The sequence below is a fragment of the Zonotrichia albicollis genome, chromosome 6 (genome assembly GCF_047830755.1).
Source record: "Zonotrichia albicollis isolate bZonAlb1 chromosome 6, bZonAlb1.hap1, whole genome shotgun sequence".
In the NCBI taxonomy this organism is placed as follows: domain Eukaryota; kingdom Metazoa; phylum Chordata; class Aves; order Passeriformes; family Passerellidae; genus Zonotrichia; species Zonotrichia albicollis.
In genome coordinates this window covers 24,549,506-24,574,879 of record NC_133824.1, presented here as the reverse complement: position 1 = coordinate 24,574,879, position 25,374 = coordinate 24,549,506, and the positions used below count along the sequence as shown (strand labels likewise).

The 25,374-nt window shown below is 34.4% G+C and overlaps 1 protein-coding gene across 6 annotated transcripts in view; it reads left to right on the top strand.

Moving 5' to 3' along the window:
- Positions 1–25,374, top strand: part of FMN1 (formin 1) — a 168,468-nt gene that overhangs the window by 122,826 nt on the left and 20,268 nt on the right. For all 6 annotated transcript variants that reach the window (XM_014267834.3, XM_026793155.2, XM_014267824.3 and 3 more), the window contains one exon: positions 8,901–8,993. In XM_014267834.3, coding sequence (XP_014123309.1) covers positions 8,901–8,993 — 93 coding nt within the window. The remainder of the gene's footprint in view (positions 1–8,900; positions 8,994–25,374) is intronic.

Sequence of the window (25,374 nt, the reverse complement as noted above, 5' to 3'; positions counted from 1 at the left end):
TTAGACTTTAAAGGTACAAGCTAACTTTACTCTGAAGGGATTAGGCTGGAGGTAGACTCAGGAATTCAAAAAGGTTTTTGGAGAACCTTAATCCAACAGGTTTTTAAAACATATTCCAGAACAATCTTTTTAATCATGGGTGTTTTCGGTTAAAAAGAATGAGAAACGAAAATATGCATTTAATATAGGCTTTAAGGGGAAAGAAGTGAATATTGGATGGTAAGATGAAAATTTTGGAGTTAAATCTGGTTCCACTCTAATATCCAACTAGAAAGAAATTTCTGTAAACTCAGGTTTTCACTCCAGGTCTGTTGGTGTATTTCCAAGGCTTTCAAATATTACATAATATCATAAGCAAATACATTTATTCATTTAACTCATGCTAGCCTTCCTAGCTTTCCAGTTAATGTAGAGTTATGGAAAGAAATTTGCTTCAGTTTGTAAGACTTTTTATTCCTTGTCTAGGGCAGTGAATGATTCCCACATTTTTCTTTTCCTGTGACCAAATATGATTTACCTTCTAATTTGAACAATGCCACTTGGTATTCTTGAAATTGGTATTCTTCTGGAATAAATACAGAATGTTTTAAATACATCATCATAAGAAGATACTCCGAAAGAAAGCCACTTTACCAAAGTTTGATAGACTAGAATAAGTTTTACCATGAATGCTTTTATTAATCTGTGTCTGAAGTTGAACAATTTTAATTAGTTGCCCTGTAGATTGTTTCCATCTGTCATACTCATTCCTCTTCTTTGTAATACAGTACATAAAATTTTAAAATTTTGTGCTGCCCTGTTCCTCAAAAGAAAGCAATATGAGATGCCTTCTGTAATAGTCTGTGATGTTCATTATAACTTTTTTTCTATTCTTGACAAATGAAACAGCAAAGGTATTTATTGAACTGTTAAAAATGGAAACCAAGGTAGGCCCATACTAAGGATTTTGAAAAGTCACTTCTTTTTTTCTCATAATTAATTAAATTTACTATGAGAGAGATTGTAACTTTATGATTCCCTTGAAAATCACATACCCTTTACTTTCCCCTCCTTTCATGGCCACCAGTAGAAATAGTGGTTGCAATTTGCATACTAATATTTTTTCAGTACTGTATATAAGTTTTAAATATAATTAACTTAACTGTGTGTGTGTGTACATATGTACGTGTTTGCAAAGACGTATGTGACAAAAAAAATCTAAAATAAAAAGAACACTTTAAGGATCTGCTATACAATTGTCAGTTTGAGACAGAAGACATGGGTTCATATTGGGCACCTCTTAACCTAGTTGTTGACAGATCTGTACCTTTCATAAGTATGTAACCTCAATTTTTCCCCATTTAAATGGGAGAGCTTCACCAAAACTTAAGTTTATGACAACTCCATTTTATAAAATTGCATAATCCTTATGAAAAGATTAAAAGATAAGTAAATCTATGCAAGAAAAGTTGAGAAATTACAATGTTGTGTTGGCCATTTTCACAGTGGTTTTTATGCAGAAGCATTACAGATATCTTAAATATCTGTAGATAGAGAAGTGCAGTTTGGTAGGTTGGAATGTACATCTGGAGGTCCTGTGGTCCAGAGCCTTTGAGCAAAAGTAACTTGGTATTTAGATCAGGCTGTACAGGGCCAAAGTCATCTCAGTTTTGAATCTAAGGATGGAAACGGCAGCACCTCTCTGGGCCCCTGCTCCAGTGCTTTATTGCCATCTTGAGTACTTTTCTTTATCCCATGGGAGGATTTTCTGTGCTGCAACGTGTGACTATTGCTCAATTTTCTTTAGATGTGCATTCCTGAAAAAGTCTGGCTCTGCCTTCTCTCTAGTTTTTCATTAGATAGTTGACATGAAAATCTAGATCGGCAGCCCGTTTCTCTAAACGGGGCTGAACATACCCGGCTTCTCCCGCCTCTTCTTCAGGTGCTTCATTTAATTTTCATTCCTAAATGTCATGACAATATAAATAGTTTTCTTTGAGTATTAATATGTATTTATATAGTATAAAATATATTCTTGTTCATAGAAACAGGTCCAGTGGACTGGATGTGACCAACAAACACCACGCCAGTCATGTCACTGTCTTAACACTGTGTCTCAGCATGGCTGATTAGACCAGACTAAACTGCCTCATCTACACTGCTCTCATTCAGTGCTTCTTCAGGTAGCTATCACATTCTATTGCAAAGCATGGAAGAGAATTTAAAAATAAGAAATGGATGGAAGTTGAAAAGAGTCACTCATTTGCCATGCTTTCAGCAACGGTTACTTTAAATAGAGTCAAGGATGAAACTGCAAAAAGAAAAATAATCAGTTCATGCAGACTAAAACTGATTTTCCAAATTTAAAGTACTGAAAAACATCTAGATTTATCAAGGATTAGAAGGGAATATATTTATCAATAGGAAAACATACAAAGTCAGAAAAGTTTTGTTGGTATTATTCCAAGGAGTTAATTTAAAATTCCTAAATGTCTTTTCCCATCAGAGTCCTCAAACTGAGTGAAAAAGTTTTGCAACCAAATGGTATCCCCTAATTAACTATAGCCTGGTTTTGTTCTAGAGATTAATTGATTTGGTGGCTTATCATTTATTTCGGTGGAATTATAGATTTAGTTCATACATAATACAGCCTATGGTAAAGTCTGTTCTGTGGACTAGAGTTTTAGTGAAATTATGATACAGTAATGATCCACAGTGCAAGGATTACAGTGTTGAGGGGTTTTGTCTATTGTTTGACTTGCTTGATAGACAGTAAGTTTACTGGATCACCGCAAGAAAATTCTAAGCATTATACCAATTTTGAGTATTAACTTTGTAAATAATTTGTAGAATCAAAAGTTATGTGTTGATAAAAGATGATTACTTATTTATTAGGAGGATAGTATTCAAAAAACTATCAAACATACTCTTCTAAAATATTTTCAACCAATTGAAGCATTAGTCTAATTTAAATTAAATGTTTTAAGTAAATTTAAAAGAGGGGCTTTTGTCAGAGAAATGTCTGTCTAACACACATGTCAAAAAGTCTTCCCAGCAGGAGCAGAGTTGTATGATAATTTACAGGACATACATAATTTAATTCTCATTGTTGGTTATATGTTCTTTAAAATTGTGGAAGTGCAAGCAAACAGAAATTTGAACTGGGTGGTGGAACATGAGGAGCCAAATAAGTGCATGTGTTGTTTCTCTGGGCAATAGAATAAAAGAAGCAGGTTGTTTTGTATGTGGTTTCACTGTTTTTGCACAGTCCAATATTTACATTATCTGTTTTGAGGCAATGCAGAATTGTGTAAGGAAAAGAGCAAAGCAAATGGCTTTGTACAGGAAAAGGGGTTTGGTTTTTTTGCAAGAGTTGGCGCTTATTCATTCTCAGATTTTTCTGATCACTTTTTGAATAGTCTTTTGCCTCAGCAGGATGAAATGTATTTCACTGTGTTTTGATTTAGAAAGATCCAACACAGGCATTTAAAATGCATTTTCTATACCTGCATTGGATTTGATTTTACAATAAAACTAACTTTTTGACAATGTTCCACTGGTAATGTTCATATGTGAATACATTTAGTATAAATTTTTCTAGGTAGATAATTTCTTAAAATTTCATTAGATTCTTTAGATTTTGATAAAAAGAATAATATGGAATGGTTTAAATGGTTTAAGCATTCAAATATATAATAGAGAAGAAAAGCAATTATGTTTTTGAAGACTTTATTCCCTGAAAGCAGATGTCTGCATGTGTGCTCAAAGGCACAGGGAAAAGGCTTTCAGTTGGTTAAACAATGGCACGCTATTAATTTTTTTTAGTATATTTTTTCCTTTGGCTGAAGAATTCTCAGAAATTTCTTGTTAAAATCATTCTGCAAATGCTTAGATTCTAAAATGAATCTGGGAAATACCACGCTTATGATTTTCTGTGCACTTTTTTGTGTGCCCTTTTAAATAAATAAATAAATACATGTGTGTATGTTAAAGCATTAGTTACATAACTATGAAGGATACATCTGGGAGCAGGTAGTGTACATCTGGGAATGGGAGGAATACTGTCCCTATCAATGTGTATGATGGATAATGAGTTATGTAGTTTGGAGGGTGGTAAATACTGGTGTTGGGAGGAACTGTGACTTCGTGTTTATGGAGCTCATCAGCTTTTCCTCTTTATGGAGGTATGCAGTAAGAGACAGGACAGATTTCTGCTAGAATTGAGACAGTCACATATCAAAGATTGAAACTGCATTACTTCAGACTGTGGGGTGCAAATTAGTAGTAGTGGGGCTAATAGGCGCTTTGTGAAATGTTCCTGCTAATATTGCTGGTAGTTTATGAATTTACGTGATTTTAAATCTAATCTGAATGCTCAGCTGAACCAAACTTCACCAACTTGGCGGAAAAATTAATTAGATTCAACTTTATGATCTGTCTTGCACATAAAATCAGAGATCCAGCAATAGAGAGCAAAACAGATCACTTCTCTGGATTTTACAGTTTCAGCTCATAAACTGTTTCAGCCATTGCACAATTCCCTTATGTCTGATCCCTTATTCAGTACAATAAGTGATAAAATGTTTGAAAGGTCTTTTTTTTCTTTCTTAGCACAGTAAAGTTCTTAGCTCATCTGATTAAAATATTATTCTTGCTTCTTAAAAATATTGTCTCCCTCTCAATTACCCACACAAGACTCTTCAGTTTCAAAATATTCTCTTTTTTTGTACTGTTCAGAGTGAAGGGAAATGTTTCAGTTTCTCAGCAGATTCTGCTAGCACACAGTTCTACAGCCTTGACAGATCTTAATGATGTGTGGAGTTCTGTATGTTTGGATCTTGACACTTAAAAAGTTTCTACTAATCATGTGTACTGGAATCACTTAGGGGAATCTTTCAAAGGCTTGACTGGAAAATTACAAGGCTTTAGTCATTATAATCATTTATATGTACTGTTCTGTCCCTTGCAGTGTGCTTCTCTGCTGAAGGGTGCCCTGAATGTAAACTACTATTTCAGAAGGAGTACATTAAGCAGAGTCTCAGATATGTTGCTATGGTGTGAAAAATATTTAGTTTTACTAGCAGTCTTTTTCATTTTGCTAAATGTATTCCTGGGAAACAATTTTAACAGAAGGGTTTTTAAATGATTTGTATAATATGTTGGTGCCCTTTCACCAAATAAGGAGCTAAAAAAATTTTAGAATAGCTGAAACTAATATAGGCCTGAAAGTTCCTCTGTATGCCATCACTAACTCTAAACGTTTAAAAATGTTGTTGAACTTACAAGAAAAGCCCAAGGTGGAACATCTGATCAAACTTGTGAGAATTGTCAAGATGTCTGACTCATTCAGGGCAGGTGAACTTTTTAAACTCTTTTGTATGCCACTAATTCAATTATTTCATTTTCTACATCTTAGGATGTGTCACTGAAATGTTTTTTCCGTCTCATTTATATGTGACAGCTAGAGCACCTAAACAGTTACATGTTTCTGTGTGTCATGAGGAAATGTCTTTCAAAGACTGACTTTTGACTTATTATCTTCCATCCTCTGGATTATTTTTTTAAGAAAAAGGAATTATTAATTTGTGAAGAAAGAAACTTTATATAGAAGCATTTCTTCTTCTTTATATAGAATATTTCTTCTTTTAAATTAGCTGAAAATATCTTCACAGAACAGTAGCTATACAAGCAATTAGTAGGTTGGGTGTAGTTTTACGTGTGCTAACACTTTTTTGCGTTAAATTGTTAACTTTCATTTAAGGCAGCAGAGACTGAGCTTGAGAACAGAGTGCTACCACAGTCTGATGCCCATTTATGCTTTTCTCAGATAGTTTTGTCTCAGAGAATTTCCCGCTCCGCAGAGGGAAATCTCTGCTTTATTCACAGACGTCCATATTAGTCAGCCCTGCTCTGGCTTTGGTGGTAGTGCTTGAACATTTGTGTGTTCCTATTATTTGTATGTACTGATGATCAATATGGGTCCAAAAGTGCAAATAAAAAACTGTCTCTGAAACTTTTCTGAGTCAGTAGCAGCATAGCCTCTTGCTGTTGGAAGTTAAAGTTCTTACTACACTCCCACAGAATCAAGATGAATCTGTTGCCTTTTGTACATTATTTAAAATTCTATCTGAAAAGAAACTTACATGCAAGTTTGTACAGAAATGCAAAAGCTGTAGATAGTGCAAAAGGCATTCAATTAATTCCATGTGAACAGCTCCAGTGAGTGTGTACCTAAGTGCATGTAATAACAGGAGACTATAACCAGATCCTGCAGTGGTGTCCAATGGGTAAACATGCCTCTGCACCAGTAACTATTTGTTTAGCTTGCAAAGTTGTTTCCAAACAAAAAAGTAATAAAGTAATACCAAAGGAACTAAATAATGAGAAAATGATATAGCACTTGCTGAATAATATTAATTTATGAAATTTGTCAGAGGTTTATTAGGATTTCATTTGGGCGTGTAGATTCCAGTAGCGTAACAGGTTTGTGTGCTGTCAAAGATCATGGATTCTCTCACACAGAAATGTGGGATTATTTAGCCCTGCACTGAATTCATTTGCAGTATTATTTCAAATACTCTTGGAAACAGAAAAGGCAAGGGCTCTAAAAAAGAGTTGTCAAATAGTAATCCTTCTGTCAAAGATATGCTTGCGTTGTAGCTGAGTGGAAGAGCGAGCCTGGCAGTGTTACCTGCCATGCTCTGACCAGACAGGAGCAGGGCAGCTTCAGCAGCTTTCACAGAGGCATAACTCATGGGGGATAGTGGCACTGACAGGTTTATAGGAATTCATGGTGTTGATACTGGGTTTTGCTGTCAGACTGATTCCTGTAAATGCTACTGAGGGGTTCCGGCGAGTAAATAGTTAGTAATTTACTGTTATCAACTTTAAACTATTTCTGGTTTTGCGTTTACTTTTAAAATGATGCTTAAAAAATTCCAAATTGTGTCTGATTGACACAGAAATGCTCTTTACATGAAAGTTTGTTTATGAGCCATGATTCGTTTGACAGATTTACAAGTGTCTGTGGAGTTTTAAGACTATTGCCCAATAGGCATTAAGTGAGAGACATTCTATTTTGTAAATATTTTCACTTATATTGGGGATTTTTGAAGAACTTTTTGAGCCAAGTACTGCATTAAATCTGAAGACAGTGGCAAACTGATAATCAGCAGTTTCCAACTTTGTTTTAATGTTTTGCTAATGCTTTCCATTTCTGTGGCCAAGATTTGTAGTGGGTGAAGCATGATGAACATTCAACAATTTGTAAGGGCTTTCAAATACTTTTGCACACTTGTATTTTCTTTTTTTTTTTTTTTTTTCTGCAATAGCTCATTTAGAAATAAACAATTTTCAAAATAGCATATTACATTCAATTCCACTAACATACAGCTCATACCCAGGAAAAGAACCAAAAGTTTATTACATTAGTGGAGAATTTGCATCTGTTTGAACTCAGTAATGCTGAAACAGGTTTTTCATTTTCTCAAATGATTATTTTGGAATGGTGAGAGGAGAATTGTATGTATGGTGTGATAGCTGTCAGCTTCCTCAGAATTCCCTCAGATTCCTCAGAATTTCAGAGAGACATTTTTTTCAGAAAGAAGCTTTTCATTATGTATTTAAAAGATGGAATATGATGTGTTTAAATCACCACTCCATTCTGCCTACTTTCTGGCATACAAACAAATATCCATTTACTCTCCTCTGAATCATTTGAAAGGTTTCTCATGTGCTACCGGATAAAAGACCATAGATTAAAGATGAACTTAGAGTGTAGCCCAGGCCATTTTACACAACCTGCAGTTTGAGTCATGGAGGGTTGCTAAATTGAAATATAGTCTTGGGTGGGAATGGGTATTTTGCTATAAGAATTGACCAAATGTATTTCTGCTCTCAATTAATTGAAAATCTGTGATTGTTTTCAGTACGTCCTGGTGGTCCAAGGGATTATAAGCACAATACTACTTGCACAGTAAAATGCATCTATTTTCAACCTTCCCTTGACTTTTTACACTACATTGCAAATTTAAATAATGGGACATTTTAATCACGCAGGCTCAACTTCCATTTCGACAGTTTTACATTAAATTTTGTTTTATGGTGGTAGCAATATGGTGTGAATACAGTTCATGCCGTCAAACTGTAAGTCTTTGGTTTAACTTCAAAATAAGTTTCCATCTAAGTGTTGCTTCTTGGAAATGAAAAATTGTAGAAGAAAAATTTTGTAGCGGTTTATAAATTCATTTGCTAAATGGAAAGTAATTTCAGTTTGATTTCTGCCTCTTGTCATCTTTAATGTGGAACACTGGAATGCACTAAGTTTATTAGACGTTCTAGGCCTGTTAAAATTCATTGGCAAATGAAATTAAGTTTTTCAGAAATTGGCATGACATTGGTTCTTAAAATAACAGATAGATTAAATAGTAAACAAATTGCACTTATATATAAGTTCACTTTCTTACATACTTCAACTAATTCATATCATGGTCTGGGAATGGAATACTCAAGTAATGCTGAATTTCTGCATCTGTTTCATGAAAAATGGTTGAGTATAGGATGCCTGACATTGATTGATTAAAATCAATTCAGATACAAAGGATCCTCCACTCACCACAGAAACAGACTTTAAATCTTTAAATATACCATCTAGAGTTAGTGTGTGAGGCAAGCTGTGTTATTAGCAAGCCCTAGCACACTGCAGGAGTTTTAGAACATATTCCTTACTAAAGACAAATTCTACTCTTTAAACAGATATAGAATTTTTTATTTAGCATGCTTGACTAGTATTTGTATTTCTTAGTGCTTATTTATAACCTCTAAAGTAAATCCAGGTGAGTATTTAGAGGTAGGCTCCTATGGAGCTGAAATCTACTTTTGGTACATTTCTTCTGTCATAAATATGTCTCATCTTTTTGTAGCCTCTGAAAAGCAGATGAAGTTAGTTTGCAGAGAGTCTTCTGAAGAACATCTCCAGCCCTTCAAGGAGAAATTAGAGGAATTCTTTCAGAAAGGTAACCACATCTGAAAAAAAATCTTACTGCCGAATAGTGTAGTGGTTTATAAAGTTATGTGTAATGTAAGCTGCATTAAATATCTGTTTCCTCTGAAAATTCCTGTGGATTATGTTCCTAATGGGCCTAATATATGTTCATATATGTTGATATATGTTATACAGATCTTGGACATCACTTGTCAAAGCTAATCACTCCCTTGATCTCACCCATTTCCCACTGGTTATTTTGTGCTTTGTTCTTTATTATTATTTGTAGGCAAAATGAAAAATATATTAATCACAGACGAAATTTATCAGAGGGAATATAAAGCTTCAAAGACTTAAGAAAAGAGTGAAAGACACTCTTTTAGAGAAAGTCCACATATATACGTCATCTTTTCTCCCTAGTGTGGGCTTATGAACTGACTTATTCATATTTAAAGATTTTTGTCTTGCGTGAGACAGAAATAAGCATTAAAAAAGTGATTTACCAGGTTAGAGTCTTGAGGCAGTGGGTGAAAACCAAGGTGCAACTTGGTGCTCAACTGAGGGCAATGTAAATGCAGGTTGCTGTTGAAAACAACAGTCCTGCTCCTTCCTGTTTCTCCTACTGTGTTCCCCATCACCTGCTTCTGCCAGCACCATTGCTACTGCAGTTGTGGAAGATATATGCAGGAAGAGATTTTCCCCCCTCTCCTTGTAGGAATACAATCTTCTTGGGTAAACAAAAAAAATCTGTGTTTTTGACAGAGATATTAGAATTGTTGAGAATTTAATTGCATTTATCATAGAAATGGTGAACAATTTAACAGTTTTCTGTCTGAGAAGTCAGTTAAACTACCTGAATCTGCTCATCCAGACAGAATATTGGTGATCATTCAGATTATTGTAGTAATTTATTAATTAGCTTAATCCTTTTTACGAAGGTTGTCCTAAAGTCTTTTTAATAACTTTGTTTCATTAGGCTGTCTTGTGTAAATACTTTGACAATTAAAAACAGGCTGTTTCAAAAGTAGCAGTTACATTGTACTGGTAAATAAGCTGATATTCTCCTTTGCAGTTCTCCCAGGCTATGGTGCAAGTGTATTTGGACAGTATTTAAGCAGCAAATTCCTCACCACAGAATTTTTAAAACAAAAAATGTAATGGAAGTCTTGATGTCACTGCAGGACAGTTCCATCGTCTTTCTAATGCATTTAATTGAAAGTTTTCACTTACAGTTTAACAATGACATCAAGATTGAATTAGTACTAAATATATGTGTATATATATATTTTATATATATATGTGTGTGTGTGTGTGTGTGTATGTTTGTATTTCTACAAACCATTATGATCTCCAGTGTGTTTCTTGATCTAGCTTGCCAAAATATTGTAATAATCGATTTTGCCCAGGTCTTGCCAGGACCCTGACCAAATGGTGTCTTCCACAATGGTATCACAGATTCTGTAATTCTTGCTGCACCCTGGATCTCACAAGGACTCTCATGGTCTGTGCACTTGGCAGCTTAGCACCACTCAGCTGTTTGCTTGCTGCCCCTCCATGGGGAGACAAATGATCCATTTCTTAGGATCATTAAGGCTGGAAAAGGCTTCTTAAAAATTATCAAGTCTAGCCATTAACCTGCCATTGCCAGTTCTACCACTAAACCATGTCCCTATGCACTACACTCTTTTTGAACTCTTCCAGGGATGGTTATTCCACTACTCTCCTGGGTAGCCTGGATCAGTACTTGATAACCCTTTCAGTGAAGAAATCTTTCCCAACATCCAGTGTGAACCTCCCCTGACACATCTGTCCTGCCACTTGTTACCCTAGAGAAGAGACTGACCCCCTGTGCTCTCTGGGAGTTGCAGAGGGTGATAAGGCCCCTCCTGAGCCTCCCTTTCCCCAGGCTAAACACCCCCAGCTCCCTCAGCTGCTGCTTGTTGGACTTGTGCTCCAGACCTTTCCCCAGCTCCGCTGCCCTTCTCTGGACACTCCATCACCTCAAGATCTCTCTTATGTGAGGGGCCTAAAGCTGAACATGGGATTCAAGATGTGGCCTCACCAGTGCCAAGTACAGTGTGTTTTATCACTTCCCTAATCTTGCTGGCCACAGTATTTCTAAGTTCCATTTAGAACACACATTTCTAAATTTCACATTACCAGGAAGGCAGTGTTTCATCACATATAACCTCTACTTAGGAAGACAAGCATCAAAACTCTGAATTTCTCCCTTGCTTCCTCCTTCTTTTCCCAAATTTATTTCTGAGCATGATGTTCTGTGCTATGAGTTATCCCTTTGATTGATTTGGCTTGGCCCCTCCCAACTTCTTGTTCATCCCCAGCCTACTTTCTGCATATCAGCATTAGAAATAGAGAAGGCCTGAATGCTGTGCAGGACTGTTCAGCAACAGCTAAAACATGGATGTGTTATCAACACTCTTTTGGTCACAAATCCAATTTACAGCACCATAGGAGTTCCTGTGAAGTTAGCTCCACACCAGCCAAAACCAGCAGAAGGAATTGCAAATCATATCAACACAGTCTTAAAAAATAAAGCCAACCCAGTACCTGGTTTCTCCTGCAATACTGAGCTACCCTTTTTATCATACTCCACTTTCTTATGCGTGGAATATTATAAAAGTACCCAGTTGATATTGGAAGAAGACTAGTTCTGCTTTAGATAAAATTGCAATTGAATTGTGCATTATCATTTCAAATAGAAAAACATATTCTTCTAAATATTTTCCCTGTTTATGCCTATTGATGTGAAAAGTGAGGTATATTTATCTCTGTCAGTGTGACAGAAAATTTTATCCTTATGTGTGCAAATAATGTATATATTTTTTTAAAAAGAGAGGGAGAGAATACATTCCTGCAGCTGTCCTAGGACAGTAAGTTCTATATATTACATTTATTGGGACACTTTTTAGTGAGCTCTTTTGTATACTAGAAGGAGAAAAACCACCTGGATTACACACTTGTCCACTTTTTCTCATGTTCTCTTGTTCTTCTTTTGCTTTATAATGTTATGCTTTATGGTATCTAATCAGACACACCTAATTTTATATCATTTACTTCTCATCTTTTGACATCCTAATTCTACCTTATTCTGAAATAAATTTTCAGTAGGTTGTCAGATTCTACAATGATTGACTCTATTTTTCTGTCAATCACCTGATTGATTTGAATCTTTATAATGGTGGATGGTACTTTCTGGGGCATTAGAATGGAAATCCTATAGAATTCCACATTAAAGATAGGGAAAGATAACACAGAAATCCATCTTGATTAATGGCACTAGAGTAGGCGTTGGACAAATGTCAAGGTCAGAGGTGGCTGCAAACTCAGCCGCTTCTCTGAAATTAACTGATAATACTGAGCATCCAATAAGCATCTGTTTTCAGTTTTGTTTGTTTAAAAAAGAGTTGTGGCTGGTTTAGCAAACGTAAGAAAAAATTGTCTGTTATCTTTCTGCCAGCTCACAGCAAGTACTCAAAACTCAGATGCTTTTCTGAAACTTGCGGCTGGAACTCATAGATATTGAGGTTTTTCCCACACGCGCAATTCCCATCATTTCTAGCCAATGTGAAGTTGGAAATACTGTAAGGAAAAAAAATTCCGATTTGCTTATACTGAAGTGTTTACATTTCCTAATTGTAATTAATACCAATTAAATCTAATACTTGCTGTGTTGTAACAAAAAACACTGAGAGTGTTATGGAGACTGACATTCTAAAATGCTAGAGGGGATAAACTGTACTTCTGCTGATGTCAGTGCTGGTTTGTATAACTGCATGTAATGTAGCCCAGTGCCTTCAGCAGGGAATTAGGTGCCAGAAGCTTTGGGTTCTGTTCCCAGTTTAGCTACTTTATATGTGATGGTAGCAGTTGGTTAATATCCTTTTCAGAGAGTGCCCCTCTTTCCTGATACACAGAATGTTAAATAATGATTCTTGCTAGTTTTTGTAGTGAAAGATAATCTTTGTCAAGTACTTCGTGAATCCCACATTAAAGACATCTTGTGTAAACTGTCTTAATGCTTCACTAGCTGTATTTGATATGCCTATGCTTTTTGGAAAAGGCTTAGATTATTCACAAAGTTGAAATAATCTTTAGTAAATCTAATTATGTGCAACAATTATATTAGTTTTCCTATAGTATGGAGAACTATTGATTATTATAAATTAGTATTCACTTACTGTATTTCCATTGAAATTACCGTGTGGGGCGGTTAAAAATATATTCATAATTATTTTCCTTTTAAATTGCTATGATATGCAAGAAGGTATTTGAAAGTATGAAATTATTGTGTGGTCTGGAATGCTCTTTAGTTCATTAAATTCTTGCTCAGAATTTCTTAGAAAAAAACTCCTCTTTTCATATGAAACTATCTCTCACCAAAAAGAAATCAGAATACTTAGATGACTATGAGAAAGACGCAAACTACTCTGTTTTGAAAAGGAGAAAAAATTACTTTTGTTACTGCAAATGTCCAGGTCACTAGAAGGGCTATTAACCATTGGTGTTTTCAATGGTGTTTCATATTCTCCTTGTGCATTCCCTCAAGAATAATACAAATGAGAAAGTAAATGACATACAGGAGTAGGTGACTAATGTTAATTAAATTTCTTTCTTATTTTGCCACCTGACTATTTCATCTTGTTTGTCCATTCTAGTAAATGTAGAAATAAATTCATGCAGGATCTTGTAAAATATGTTTCCAAATTCTTCTTCATTGGGTCCAGGTCAGAAAGCGTGCAAAAACTTAAATCTGGGCTTGGGTTCCTCCCTCATGAACTGGAATGTGAAAATGAAGTCTTTATGCTAGTTAGCATAGGAAAAGCGTATCTGCTTCTCTTCATTTCTCTAAGAATAAAGCATCTTGATGATGAAGACTCTGCCACTACAGGAATTCATTTAATTTAGAACAGAGTCAGGGAAGTGAGTAGTCTGATGTCGAAACAGAACAATTTTTGAATTTCATTAGTAGTGGAAAGTAAAGCTATTTGGGAAAGGTCCGTGATACACTGATGTGACCAAGGTAACAAGCAAGATGGAGAGGGAGTGATTTGTAAAATAGAGTCATCTATTGAGATTAATCCCAAACAAAAAGAAATTGTCCTATGTTTAGAATTCTAGCCTAACATTTGGGAGACATTGGTTAGATTAATTGCTTTGCTACAACTGCTGTGTGTTGTATACTACATAAAAGGTCAACACTGTGCTATCTATGGGACTGTGCAATAGAAAAACAGTCATAGACCAAACTAGTCACCACAGCATTATGTCAGGAGCTAGTGAGTTTTTCAGACAAGCTTAGCAACCATATGGAAACAGTACACAAATCCACTTTTAACTGCTGAGTGATTTCATCTTAATAACTTTAGCCAGGCTGCAGTAACTACCTGGGCATGCATCCAGTCCAATGCACTTTCAAATGGATTTCTGGTATAGAACAGGAATTTTGAGCCACATTTACTTATCTGCCTGTTGATGTGCACCACAGAGGATTATTGAGGTAGTCCATTGGGAAAGAAGATAATAAATAAATTCTATTAAGAAGGCCATGAAGGCTGGAGCTGAGTTGAGGCTGTTCAGCCAGGAGAAGAGAAAGCTCTGGGGACACCTTACAGCATCTAAATCTGCCTTGCAGTATCTAAATCTAGAGCTGGAGAGGGACTTCTCACGAAGATATGTAGAGATAGGACAAGGGAGAATGGCTTGAAACTGAAAAAAAAAGTAAGTTTAGATTAGAAAATAAGAGGGAAATTCTTCACAGTAAGGTTGGTGAGGCACAGGAACAATTTGACCAGAGAAACTGTGATTTGCCCCATTCCTGGAAGTGTTCAAGGCCAGGTTGGATGGGGCTCTGAGCACTCGGTTTACTTGTTCCAACCAGCCCATGGCAGCAGAGTTGGAACGAGATGTCCTTTAGGGTCTCATCCAACCCAAACCATTCTATGAGTCTATGGTAAAAGATGGCAGCTGGCCAACTTTGAATTTCTTGTTCATCGTTTCCTACTAGTTCCTCAATATGTAAATATTCTCTCAAGATGTTGTTCTTGTGCTATACATGGTGGATTCAGGTGCTCATACATGGTGAATTATCTTCTCATCTAGTAGCATCTATTGTACTAACCCTGGAAAAGCAACCTTTTATTAGGTTATAGCCCTGTACATATTTTGGGTGTAGGAAGATAATATAATAGTTTATTATGTTACAGGAAAAAAAGTATTTCCACTCAAAATTGCTGCTTTTCTCTCAAAGCAGTCTATGAAGTATAAAGCAAGATGTTAATGTCATTTAGCAGTAGTGAATCAGAAGTCAAGAACCGAGGCACCATTTTTCCAAGATAAAATAATACTTATTTTTTCTCTCTTACTATCATCAGGACATAGCTTTATACATCTTACTACAGTCAAAGATTAGGAAGAAAATTGCATTGTCACTTATTTTCTTTCATAGTGTGACAATATTATATTGTTTTTAAGACAGATACAGAGATTATCTTTTAAGTTGTTCCTCAAAGCAGTTACCTGGTAAAGCTTGTCTGTAATGACATCCCAAAATATCAGAAACCTCTGGGAACTATTTAAAATTCTTGATTCTCTGCAATAAAATTACAGCTTTTCTCTCCAAGAACATTTACAGAAAGAAATAGAAGTATTCTAAAATTGTATATGAAATTATCACATACTTGTCTTCCCACTTGTGTTGTATTCCTCTGCTCTAAAATACATGTCAGATTACAGATTATGGTGCTTGTGTTGCATTTTATTTGTTAAGCTCTTGAGTGTTTTAATGCAGAACAAGTGAAGTAAGAAAATCAAGAATCATTTTTAAGAACACTGTTACATTTCAGTAACAGCTGTCTGTTAAAATACCATGTGTAAACAACAGCACAAGAGCAATAGCACTTGCAAGGGTCTTCCAATTGACCAGATTTTTCTTACCTGCAAGTATGAAGCTGCTTCTGTCAGCTAAAATATATCTCTCTGAACATATAACCATTCCTACAAAGTACAAGACTCTTCCAGATTGTGTGACTATCCACTCTGCATATCAAATACTGCTTCTTCCTCTTGTGAATAAAATGTACAGATATGAAGACTTTTAACTTCAAAGCTTTATTTCTGTTCTACTTATCGTAACTTCTTTTTCATTTCATTTGTTTTCACTGAGATGTTTTATTATCTCTGCCACACATATGCATTTCTCACATTAAACAGTGTGGGAGGATATTTATGTCCAGTGTCAAACATGAAAAATATGTCATACTTCCTTGCAGTGATAATGTTTGCTTAAAACTTTTTATGCTTCCCAGCAATGACATTACAGACCAGGCAAAGTTTGTGTTCAGATCTGGAACGCTGTTTGATATGCCAGGAGCAGAATTACTTTAATCTTTCAAACTTTGTGATAGACATAACTGTTTTCATCACTCAAAAGGTTGTCATACTTAAACAGATGAAAGACTGATTTACATAAATTGGCATGAGTCTGCAAAGCACAGAACCTTACTGCTGGGTACTCTGAGATTATATAGTTAGACAATAGCCCCAGTCCATAAGACACCAAATAAGTTGTCCTGGAATGTGATTGCATCCATATGCCTCCTAAGTAATGCAATATTGACAATGAACTGATTCAAAGAACAAGAATTTGCTCTGAAGTAAGTATTTTCTCCCACACTACCAGAAGAATTATCAACATCAAAGTCCTGAAAATTGGTGTTAATTACAGCTATGACTTTTCAGGAAACTTTCAATTTATTATTTTTGAAGCAGATGTACATCAAACTACTATAGCCAGTTTCACTATATTACTTCTTACTATACAGATTGGAAGATTATTGTGTATTATGAATGTAATTTAGAAAAACTGGTAATTGAAAATGCAGTGGTCATCTCCTCTTAGAAAACAAGGAGGAAACCTATAGAAAACAGTTCCTTCCAACTTCCTTACAATTTGATTGTGGTATACTGAATTACCATGGCTGTTACAAAGTCACTGGCATGACATGATAGAGAAGGATTAATAGCAGCTAAGTGACGTAATGAATGTTCGTGTTAATACCCTTGATTTAATACAAAATTATTATGTATATGATCGTTATAAAATCTACTCCTAGAATTACTGATGCCTTTACTATAACCACTATCAGCTATCTGGAGTTCAACATCCTCTTTAAATTCTCATCGTAACCTCTATTTGCTGTTAAAATCCACTGTATTTCTTCCATTCTCTTTAGGATAGGCTTAAGAGGTAAACAGAACTGTAGGTTATATATGCTGGCTTTGCATAGAGATCCTATTAGGCTCTTTTTGTCCAGCTGGGTTTTTTCACTATCCTCTTAGGAATCTCCTGCGTGATCTCCTATTTATCTTTTTTTCCTTTTGTGTCTTCATGTTCTGATATTCAAAGTCAGAATTGAACAGATAGAGTTTAAATCTTATCAAAGCTTTGTTGAAGGAAATGGAGATATTCACTGATTCATTACTTTAGATTATATAACTTAGGAGCAGCTGTTTACATACGTGGAAGATACTGCTGCAAGGAAAGAGCAGAGCCAAGAATTGGAAAGGATTGGATAGAAGAGATTCATGCACTTAGATAATGAAAAGCCCAAACACACTTGGTCTCAGGAGACCCCAGTCACTTAACCTCACACTGGTCACTCTTACCTTGTGTTTGTCCCCTGTGCTCTGTAATTTCACACCATTAAGCCTGGAAAAGCCCTTCAGTGCACCATATCATGCAAACTGATTATGGCAATAGCATGCTTAATCTGGTAAGCAGTTATGTGGAATTTCTCTGTAGACTTCTATAATTTTGGTATGTTAATACTTTTTCTCAGTCATTTTTTTGGACCTGTGCAAGCACATGAATATCCTGTTTTAATGTTTTCTGGCGTGATTGATAAAAAATACTAGACGCTGAACATTTCATCAAGAAATTGAAGCTCTCTATGTTAGATTCTTTTATGGTGTGAGCTCTGATTTCCTTTCTAAAAACAGGTAAAACCTGCAGTCTTGTTGAACAGGATGGACCATTGTTTTGAGAACAGAAATATTAATCACAATGTTCATAGGGCAGTTATCAGAAATTTCAAACTAGTTAAAGGACATAGCACCAGCTTGCTACTAAGCTCTCAAAATAGAGGAATGACACAGTAAAACCATATGGATAATACAGTATTGTGAGATTACAGCTGTGATTAAAGACAGACTTCTCCAAAATGTAAAATAAGGGCCTGATTTCAGGTCATCATTCAACCCTTCCTGTAACGTCTCTGATGCTTCTGCATCTAAATACTTCAGATGCCAGGGCAAGATATTCAAAAATTTACATTTGTCCTGTGAAGAGCCTTTACCATGATTTTGAACACCTTGAGGTGGAGAAATCAGAAGTTTAATTTCTCTTAAGGGATGTATGTATGAAATTGATTAGAACAGTACTTCTTTCATGGCATATAAATCAACTCAAACTTTTTAGCATCAGAATTTTTCAGCTATCTAAACATTGTTCCAAGTCAACAATTTTGAAAGTGTCAAAAAATAGCTTTTAAGTACTTCAGCTTCTGAATTGACTTCAGGGTATAACTGTTTGTACAAAGCATGTGTATGAAGTCCTGGGAATGTCTTACAGTCTGAAATGTCCCTCCACAAAGTGTTGCCATCTCTGGAACAGAATGTGGGATTACAGAGGTTGCTGGTGCCCCAGGACAGGCAGGGATACCTGGCTAGACACAACAGGGTATCTTCTCTGGCCAAGCAGAAATCTTCAAACATTAAAAAGTATCATGCTAAAAGGAAAAAACTGCTCTATAAAATGTGTTTAATTTGATTATCTATGGAGTTATCAGTACAGTTTATCAGTAAATCTTAGAGTGTGTTTCCTTAACTTCAGTTTTACACAAAGGGCTTGACCCACCATTGACTTGAAGTGGAATTGGATAGGGCATATGTTAAAGATTATTAAGCTTTATGCTTCAGGAATTCTTTCCTTACATGTATTTGGGCAGCTCCTAGACCAGAAAATCCCCAGGTTTAATGAGGAGAGCAAATTCTATGATGTCTATTTGAAATAATGGTAGGGGAACTTTGACTATTCTCCCTTGACTGTTCTTTCTTTTAAATTCCAGTCATTTTTCATTGTAATGGAATTTGATACAGGTTTGGTTTCATCATGAATGAAGTAAATTTTCTCAGGATTTAAAATTTCTTTCCAAATTTCTGATTTTTTTTTTAAAGTAAGTTGCCCTTTTAAATATTTGATGTAAAGAAGATTCTGTAGTTATAGATGCAGTGAACCAAATTCCAGTGTATGTTATTACTTTCACCTACATATGATTTATTAACTTTAAAAATTTTTTAATTAATTTAAATTTTAAAACTTTCATGTTCAAACAAAGACAAAAACTAAGAGGAATTAAGCTTATTATGACTGTTTTATTACAACATAAGAATTTAGATGCAAATTATTCATGTTAATTATCTTTCTCAGAAATAGTGCTTGTGTGGCTCAATAGACAATATCAAATCAAAATGGAAGTCAAATAAAACTTTAATTATTACTATAATTATTGAGTAAAAGCCATTTCTAAGAGATAGGAGGTATCTCATAAACACAGAGGTAATAATAAAGGCCTAGTGGTACAGCAAGCACAAAGTCTGCAGTGATGTGCTGAGCTGGTGCACTCACATTCCCTGGTCTTGTTATCCTATACTTATGTCCTCTTCTTTCCTTTTATATGAGAATAAACATATACATATTAAAATGTTTCCATACACTGCAGGGAAAAAATTCTATGCTCCCAGCATAGAGTCAATAGAAAATAAGCAAGCTGTAAAACACCAGAATAGATCAGGTAGATGCAGTAATAACTCTTGTTATTTTCCCAGTCTTAAATTAGGCTGAGATTTATTTTTTTTATATACACTCTCATTTTTCTCATCATGGCTGTATCTGAGTACTTTCAAAGAATGAATCAAATGACCTGACTAATGTGTCACACATGCTTTACTTTTCCCAAGATCTCCCCATAAGAATAGTAGGTTTGCAGGTTTTTATTTAGAAATAGAGAGATCCTGTTTTTAAATACACTCTTCTAAGTGTTTATCACAGAGAAGACAAGCTCAGAAAAATATCAGTGCCTTGTACTTGAATGCAGTTTGGTGTTTCTTGTTTCTTCATCATGAAAAAGAATCCTAACAAAGTACTTTTTAATGTTAGTATCCTGTATTTTTTTTGTGGAAATACTCCAGGTCCAAGTTTGCCTCTTTTTAACATTTTATTTCAAATTAAAGGCTTTTCAAACTAGTATCTAGATAAATTTTCCTACATAAATTGAAGTTCTAGAAAATCTTTGAGTTAAAAAAAAAAGAATTAATGCGTTGTAAGTTGGAAATAATTTGATGAATATTTGTTGTTTCATAGAGGAAATTATAATATTTTTGTTTAAGAAAGTATTGAGCATATAAGTATTTTTAACTATTTGCCATAACTATTTAGTTAGAATTTACATATTTCAACAGAAGGATTTTTTCTATTGTTGTTCTCTTTAATTAGAAGTAATAAGACACCCATGCCTTTTCATAAAAGCATATGTGATTTGAGAGGAATATATTTTCTTCATTTTTGTTCTTGTTTAATTCTACCTATTTGAACACCATGTTCCTCAAGCTGAATCTTAGGGTTTTACACTAAATATGAATCTTTCTAAACAGTACTGCTGTTGGTTAAAAATGTAGAATTGTATTGAAAGATTTTTACTTTCTTGTTTAATGCATACAAATGTTTTTCTTAAACAAAATTCTGCTAGGTGTTCTTCAAATTCAGTTTTGATTCAGTGTTAAGAAGACTGAATTAAACTAAAGAGGCCAAACTACATCAAATTTAGTTATATTAATAGATAAATGTGGGTAAGTTTGCTGTATATCTCCTTATAATTAATCTATAGTTTAAGAAGACATTTTCAGAGAAAGGGGTGTTTATTTGACATGTTTCACATCATTAAAATGCAGTTACAGATTCTAAAAAAAAATAGGAAAAATCTACCTTAATAATTTCACCTTGCTTTTAAATGTGAATATCCGATATCAATACTTAGGTTTAATTTGATTTTCATTTTTATTTTATTTACTCTCAAATATGGGTAGCTGTGTATTTGAAAATCTATAGTCTATAGGGCTAAGCAAAAAGGGAAAAGTGATTGTCATACTTAGAAGCAACACATTTTTAGAAGGTCAAACTGATTCAATTCATTCTCAATAATGCAGTTTTTCTGTTCATGCTTTTTATTGACAGCCTTTGTTTCTTAAAGAAACTTCATTGCTATTTTTCTGTTTAAAGAGAAACATAGCAAAGAAACAGATGTGTCCCATATAAAATATGCAATAAATCTTGTCTCACAAATTCTTTGCTCTGAACTTTCTGACAGAAACTGTCAAATATCCACTTTAATTCTAGTATAAAATGTTCACTTTGTGTCATGGCGCCAACCACCATATGCTGGAATAAAGTCAGTAAGCAGCAATAAAAAAAGGCAACGTATGCACCTTTGAAACAGTACAAGCAATCAACAGTGAGAAAGGTCTGTATAAATCTATGGAGAATTAATCTCAGCTTTGCCACTATCCTGCTGTGCATTTACAATGAGACTTTGCTCCCGACCACCAGAAGTGGCCAGCTTTGCAGAGGAGTGTGTCCTAATGAGGGCAAAATGCAGGGAAACAAAGCAGCGCTTTTAACCCCCCGCCCCAAGGTTTGGATCACCTAGAAGAGCTGTCCTAGTGTGTTCAAACGTGTGGGGCCACGACACATCACGGATTCCTGTACTTTAGCTGATCATGTGAAACCAATCTTGACTGAGCCCAATCAGCAGAAATAACTCGAGCTTCATAAATCACTGTTATCATTCCACAGAAGGAGGCTTTGCTATGGATTTTCTCTCCTCAGACTTTTCAGGCCACAGATTTCACACAGCTTTTCTGAAATTAGTTTAATTATATTTGTATAATTATTCATGCATTACCCAACAGATTAGCAGTTGGTTCGCTATCAATTAATTTTTTTCCTGAATAGTACTCTTTTTTTTTTTTTTGAGATGACCTACTTCTTATTGGCTTTCAATAATCATTCAGCTATTTAAAAATATGGTCCTTGGTATAAGAATGGGCCAATCTTCAAAATTTTTACTTCTGCTTACAAAAAGAGATTGTAGTTACAGATAATCTGGATAGTTAGTTTTCCCAGACGCAGAAGAGATTGGATTTAACCTTGTTCTGTTTGAAAGGATTAGAACTAATTGTTCAGTTCCGTATACTCTTTAGATACATGTAGTCAGAGATTAATCTTGGAATTAAAACACAACTTTACAGGTGTTTATTAGAAAGAAAGTAGAATTAGAAAATATATTTTCTAGTGCTGAGTATTAACATGCTTTAAAAAATAGTTATTATCTGGATCACCAAAGTGTGGAAGAATGTGAGATTAATGCCTTGGTTACATTTTAAGAAAATGGAGTTTCAAATAATTTAATTGAATGAATAAAATTGAAAATGCAATGCTAACTCTTCTTTTCTAATTAATGCCTCCAGAAAAAAGGAAAATAAGATTAGGGTTAGTCCTAGTTTTAATTAAAAAATTACTCTTTTGTATGGTAGCTAATTTTTGTTTAGTTTAAAAATCTTCTTTCACAAAATACAATAGAAGCATCATACCAAGAAACATACATTTTAAGAAATAAAAAAATTTATGAAAATAAACATAACTTTTTTTTTCTTCATGGTTAGCTTTAATGTTCTGGTAAAATGACCTTCAACACTTTGTTCTGGCACATTTATAGACAGCATTATCACTTTAAAAAGAAAACATAATTTCCTAGGTTTTTTATTACCTATGATAATAAACACTTTCTTGAATGTGTTGCTTGAGCATGTTGTGCTGGTATTGTGTGTCTCTCTGTGTGTGCAAGTGTCTGTAATTCATTGTGTTTTCATAACATTAAAAATACTGAATCTAATATTTAACAATTTCTGTATGGTAAACATTGATTTTTTTCTTGATGCATACCTAACATACAGATTGACAACTTATATTCCTGGTAACTTGTGGGATATTTATTTGTTAAGAAGCTTTCCAAGACTGCTCAGAGACTCTTTGTGCTGTAAGAACATTTATACGTTCACATCATTGGATGTGGGTTTCTTAGTTAAAAAAAACTTTTGCACCACTGCAGAGGAAAATAAACTTGTGAGAACTGTTTCAGGGAAGGGTGATTAAGACCTCATGGCAGCAAGTGTTCTGAAGATTGTTTTGAAAGGATTTAAGATGTCTATACCAGTATTTAAACTGTCTAAAAAAAAGGCATAGCCAAATTCCATGTTAAAAATGTGATATATTTTCATTTAAAGAAGAGATAAAAGAAACAAGGCTCATGTGATCACACTGCTTTTTGAATATTCCCCTGCCAATAATTTTTAATGCATTGTCCAATTTTTACCAAATGTGACAAGGTCAAAATTGGTTAGAGATCCTGAGATATTAAGCTCTTAAAATCTCAATAAAAATACCTGGCTAAATAGACAAGAGTGACCCTATTAGCCTTCCAGGGAGAGCAAGGCTGTACCGTGAACTCACCCCTTAATTAAACATTAATGAATCCATCTGGGAACTAGCTGAAGTACAGACCCACAGTAGACCCAAGTTTCATTGATTCCATTCTCCCAGAGCTTCTTGTTTAACTGAAAGCTTAGAGGAAAAATCTCTCCATGGGCATGGGACTGTTTTATGTGGGGATTTTTTGCATTATGATAGAAAACTGTATTAGTCATACAGTCAAATACTTCCATAGAATTCCCAGGCTGTCTGTTCAATTCCATGAGTTTATAAAGCCTACCAATTAGAAATTCGTAACTGGCTAAAGACAGTTTATCAAGTAATACATATTAGAAAATTATTTGCTAGGAAGTTGTGTATAGAACATAATTTTTTTTCACTATTTCTGAAATGCAGCATTTTTATAAGGCAAAAAAGCACCAGCATGAGGATGGTGGACTGTAGTAATTGGAAATAATTTGCATTCATATTCAAATTTGAAATTTAATACAGTTCAACAAAAAAAAACCAGAAAATGTTTTACACTGGAGTATTCTCTCATGTTTGCTATGTTTATACATGGAATTAACTAAGTAATAAGAATTCTTTTGTTTAGAACTGAATTAAAATAATACTGTTTCCCAAAATACAGAGTTGTATTAGAAGTAACTCAATATAAAAATAAAGAAGTAGGAGAAAATTCAGGTTTTATGTATAGCTCTAGACAGATGTTTCTCAAGAATATCTCTTCCTAGATCAGGATACACAACTCCTTTAGAATTTTTGAAGCATCATAATTTGTGAAAAATTTAAGATTATTCAGAAAACTTGCTCAGTAATTAGAATTAAAAGTATAAATATCTGAAATTGCAGAATTATTTTTACTCTGAGTACCTAATTTCTGAGGACTTCTATACCCTCTGCTGCTAAATTCTTTATTATATAATATATTTTCAAAAAGTAAAACTGTTCTAAAATTAGTTTCAATCTGTATGAAATGAAAAACTTCATCTTAGTAGCATATGACACTAGAGTAGAAAATTATTTTCCATGTCTTTAACAATTACAAGGCCCCAATTTTCATACTGAGCACCCAGACTCACACTTGTTAGTCATACCATGTTTTTAAAAAGCAATATATTTCCAGGGTTTCAAAATTTTAAAAAATTGAGACAATCCATTTTCTGAATCTATGTTCTTTTGCATTCATATGTGGATTTTTGTTAATACTTGTTTATTTGCACTTGACATTTTTAAATTTGTTTGGAAGATGCTAATGATTTTATTTCCATTCCTTTAAAATTGGCATTTCAAGAAAGCAGATTCTGGCAGTGTCAGGTATTAAAATACAATTTCTCATGTTATATAATACAAATTATTTTATAACATTTCTAATGTGTTCTATTCTTGGCCTTTTATGTAGAGCCCAGTCTTTTTCTAGACAGTGAGATTACACTAAGAATAAAAAGATTAAATGGGTGTTGATGATACTTATGAACACTTTAATGAATTGTTAGCTACATGCTGTTGGCTTTGCTATCATCAGCAAGAACTATAAAGCTTCATACTGCATTAAAAACTACAGATTGTTTAACATGCTGGACATTGAAAGTTGGACACCTTTACAAGTTGTTGGACACCTTTACTATAATTTTTTAAAAAAGCACTATAGTCTTGATTATTATGTATTTAAACAGCCAAATTATCCAGTTTGTCTAAATCTCAGGACTCATCTCCATGGCTGTGTGATTTCTCTCCATGGCTGTGTGCTGTTGTACTGGGTCCAGCTGGGATGGAGTTAATATTCTTC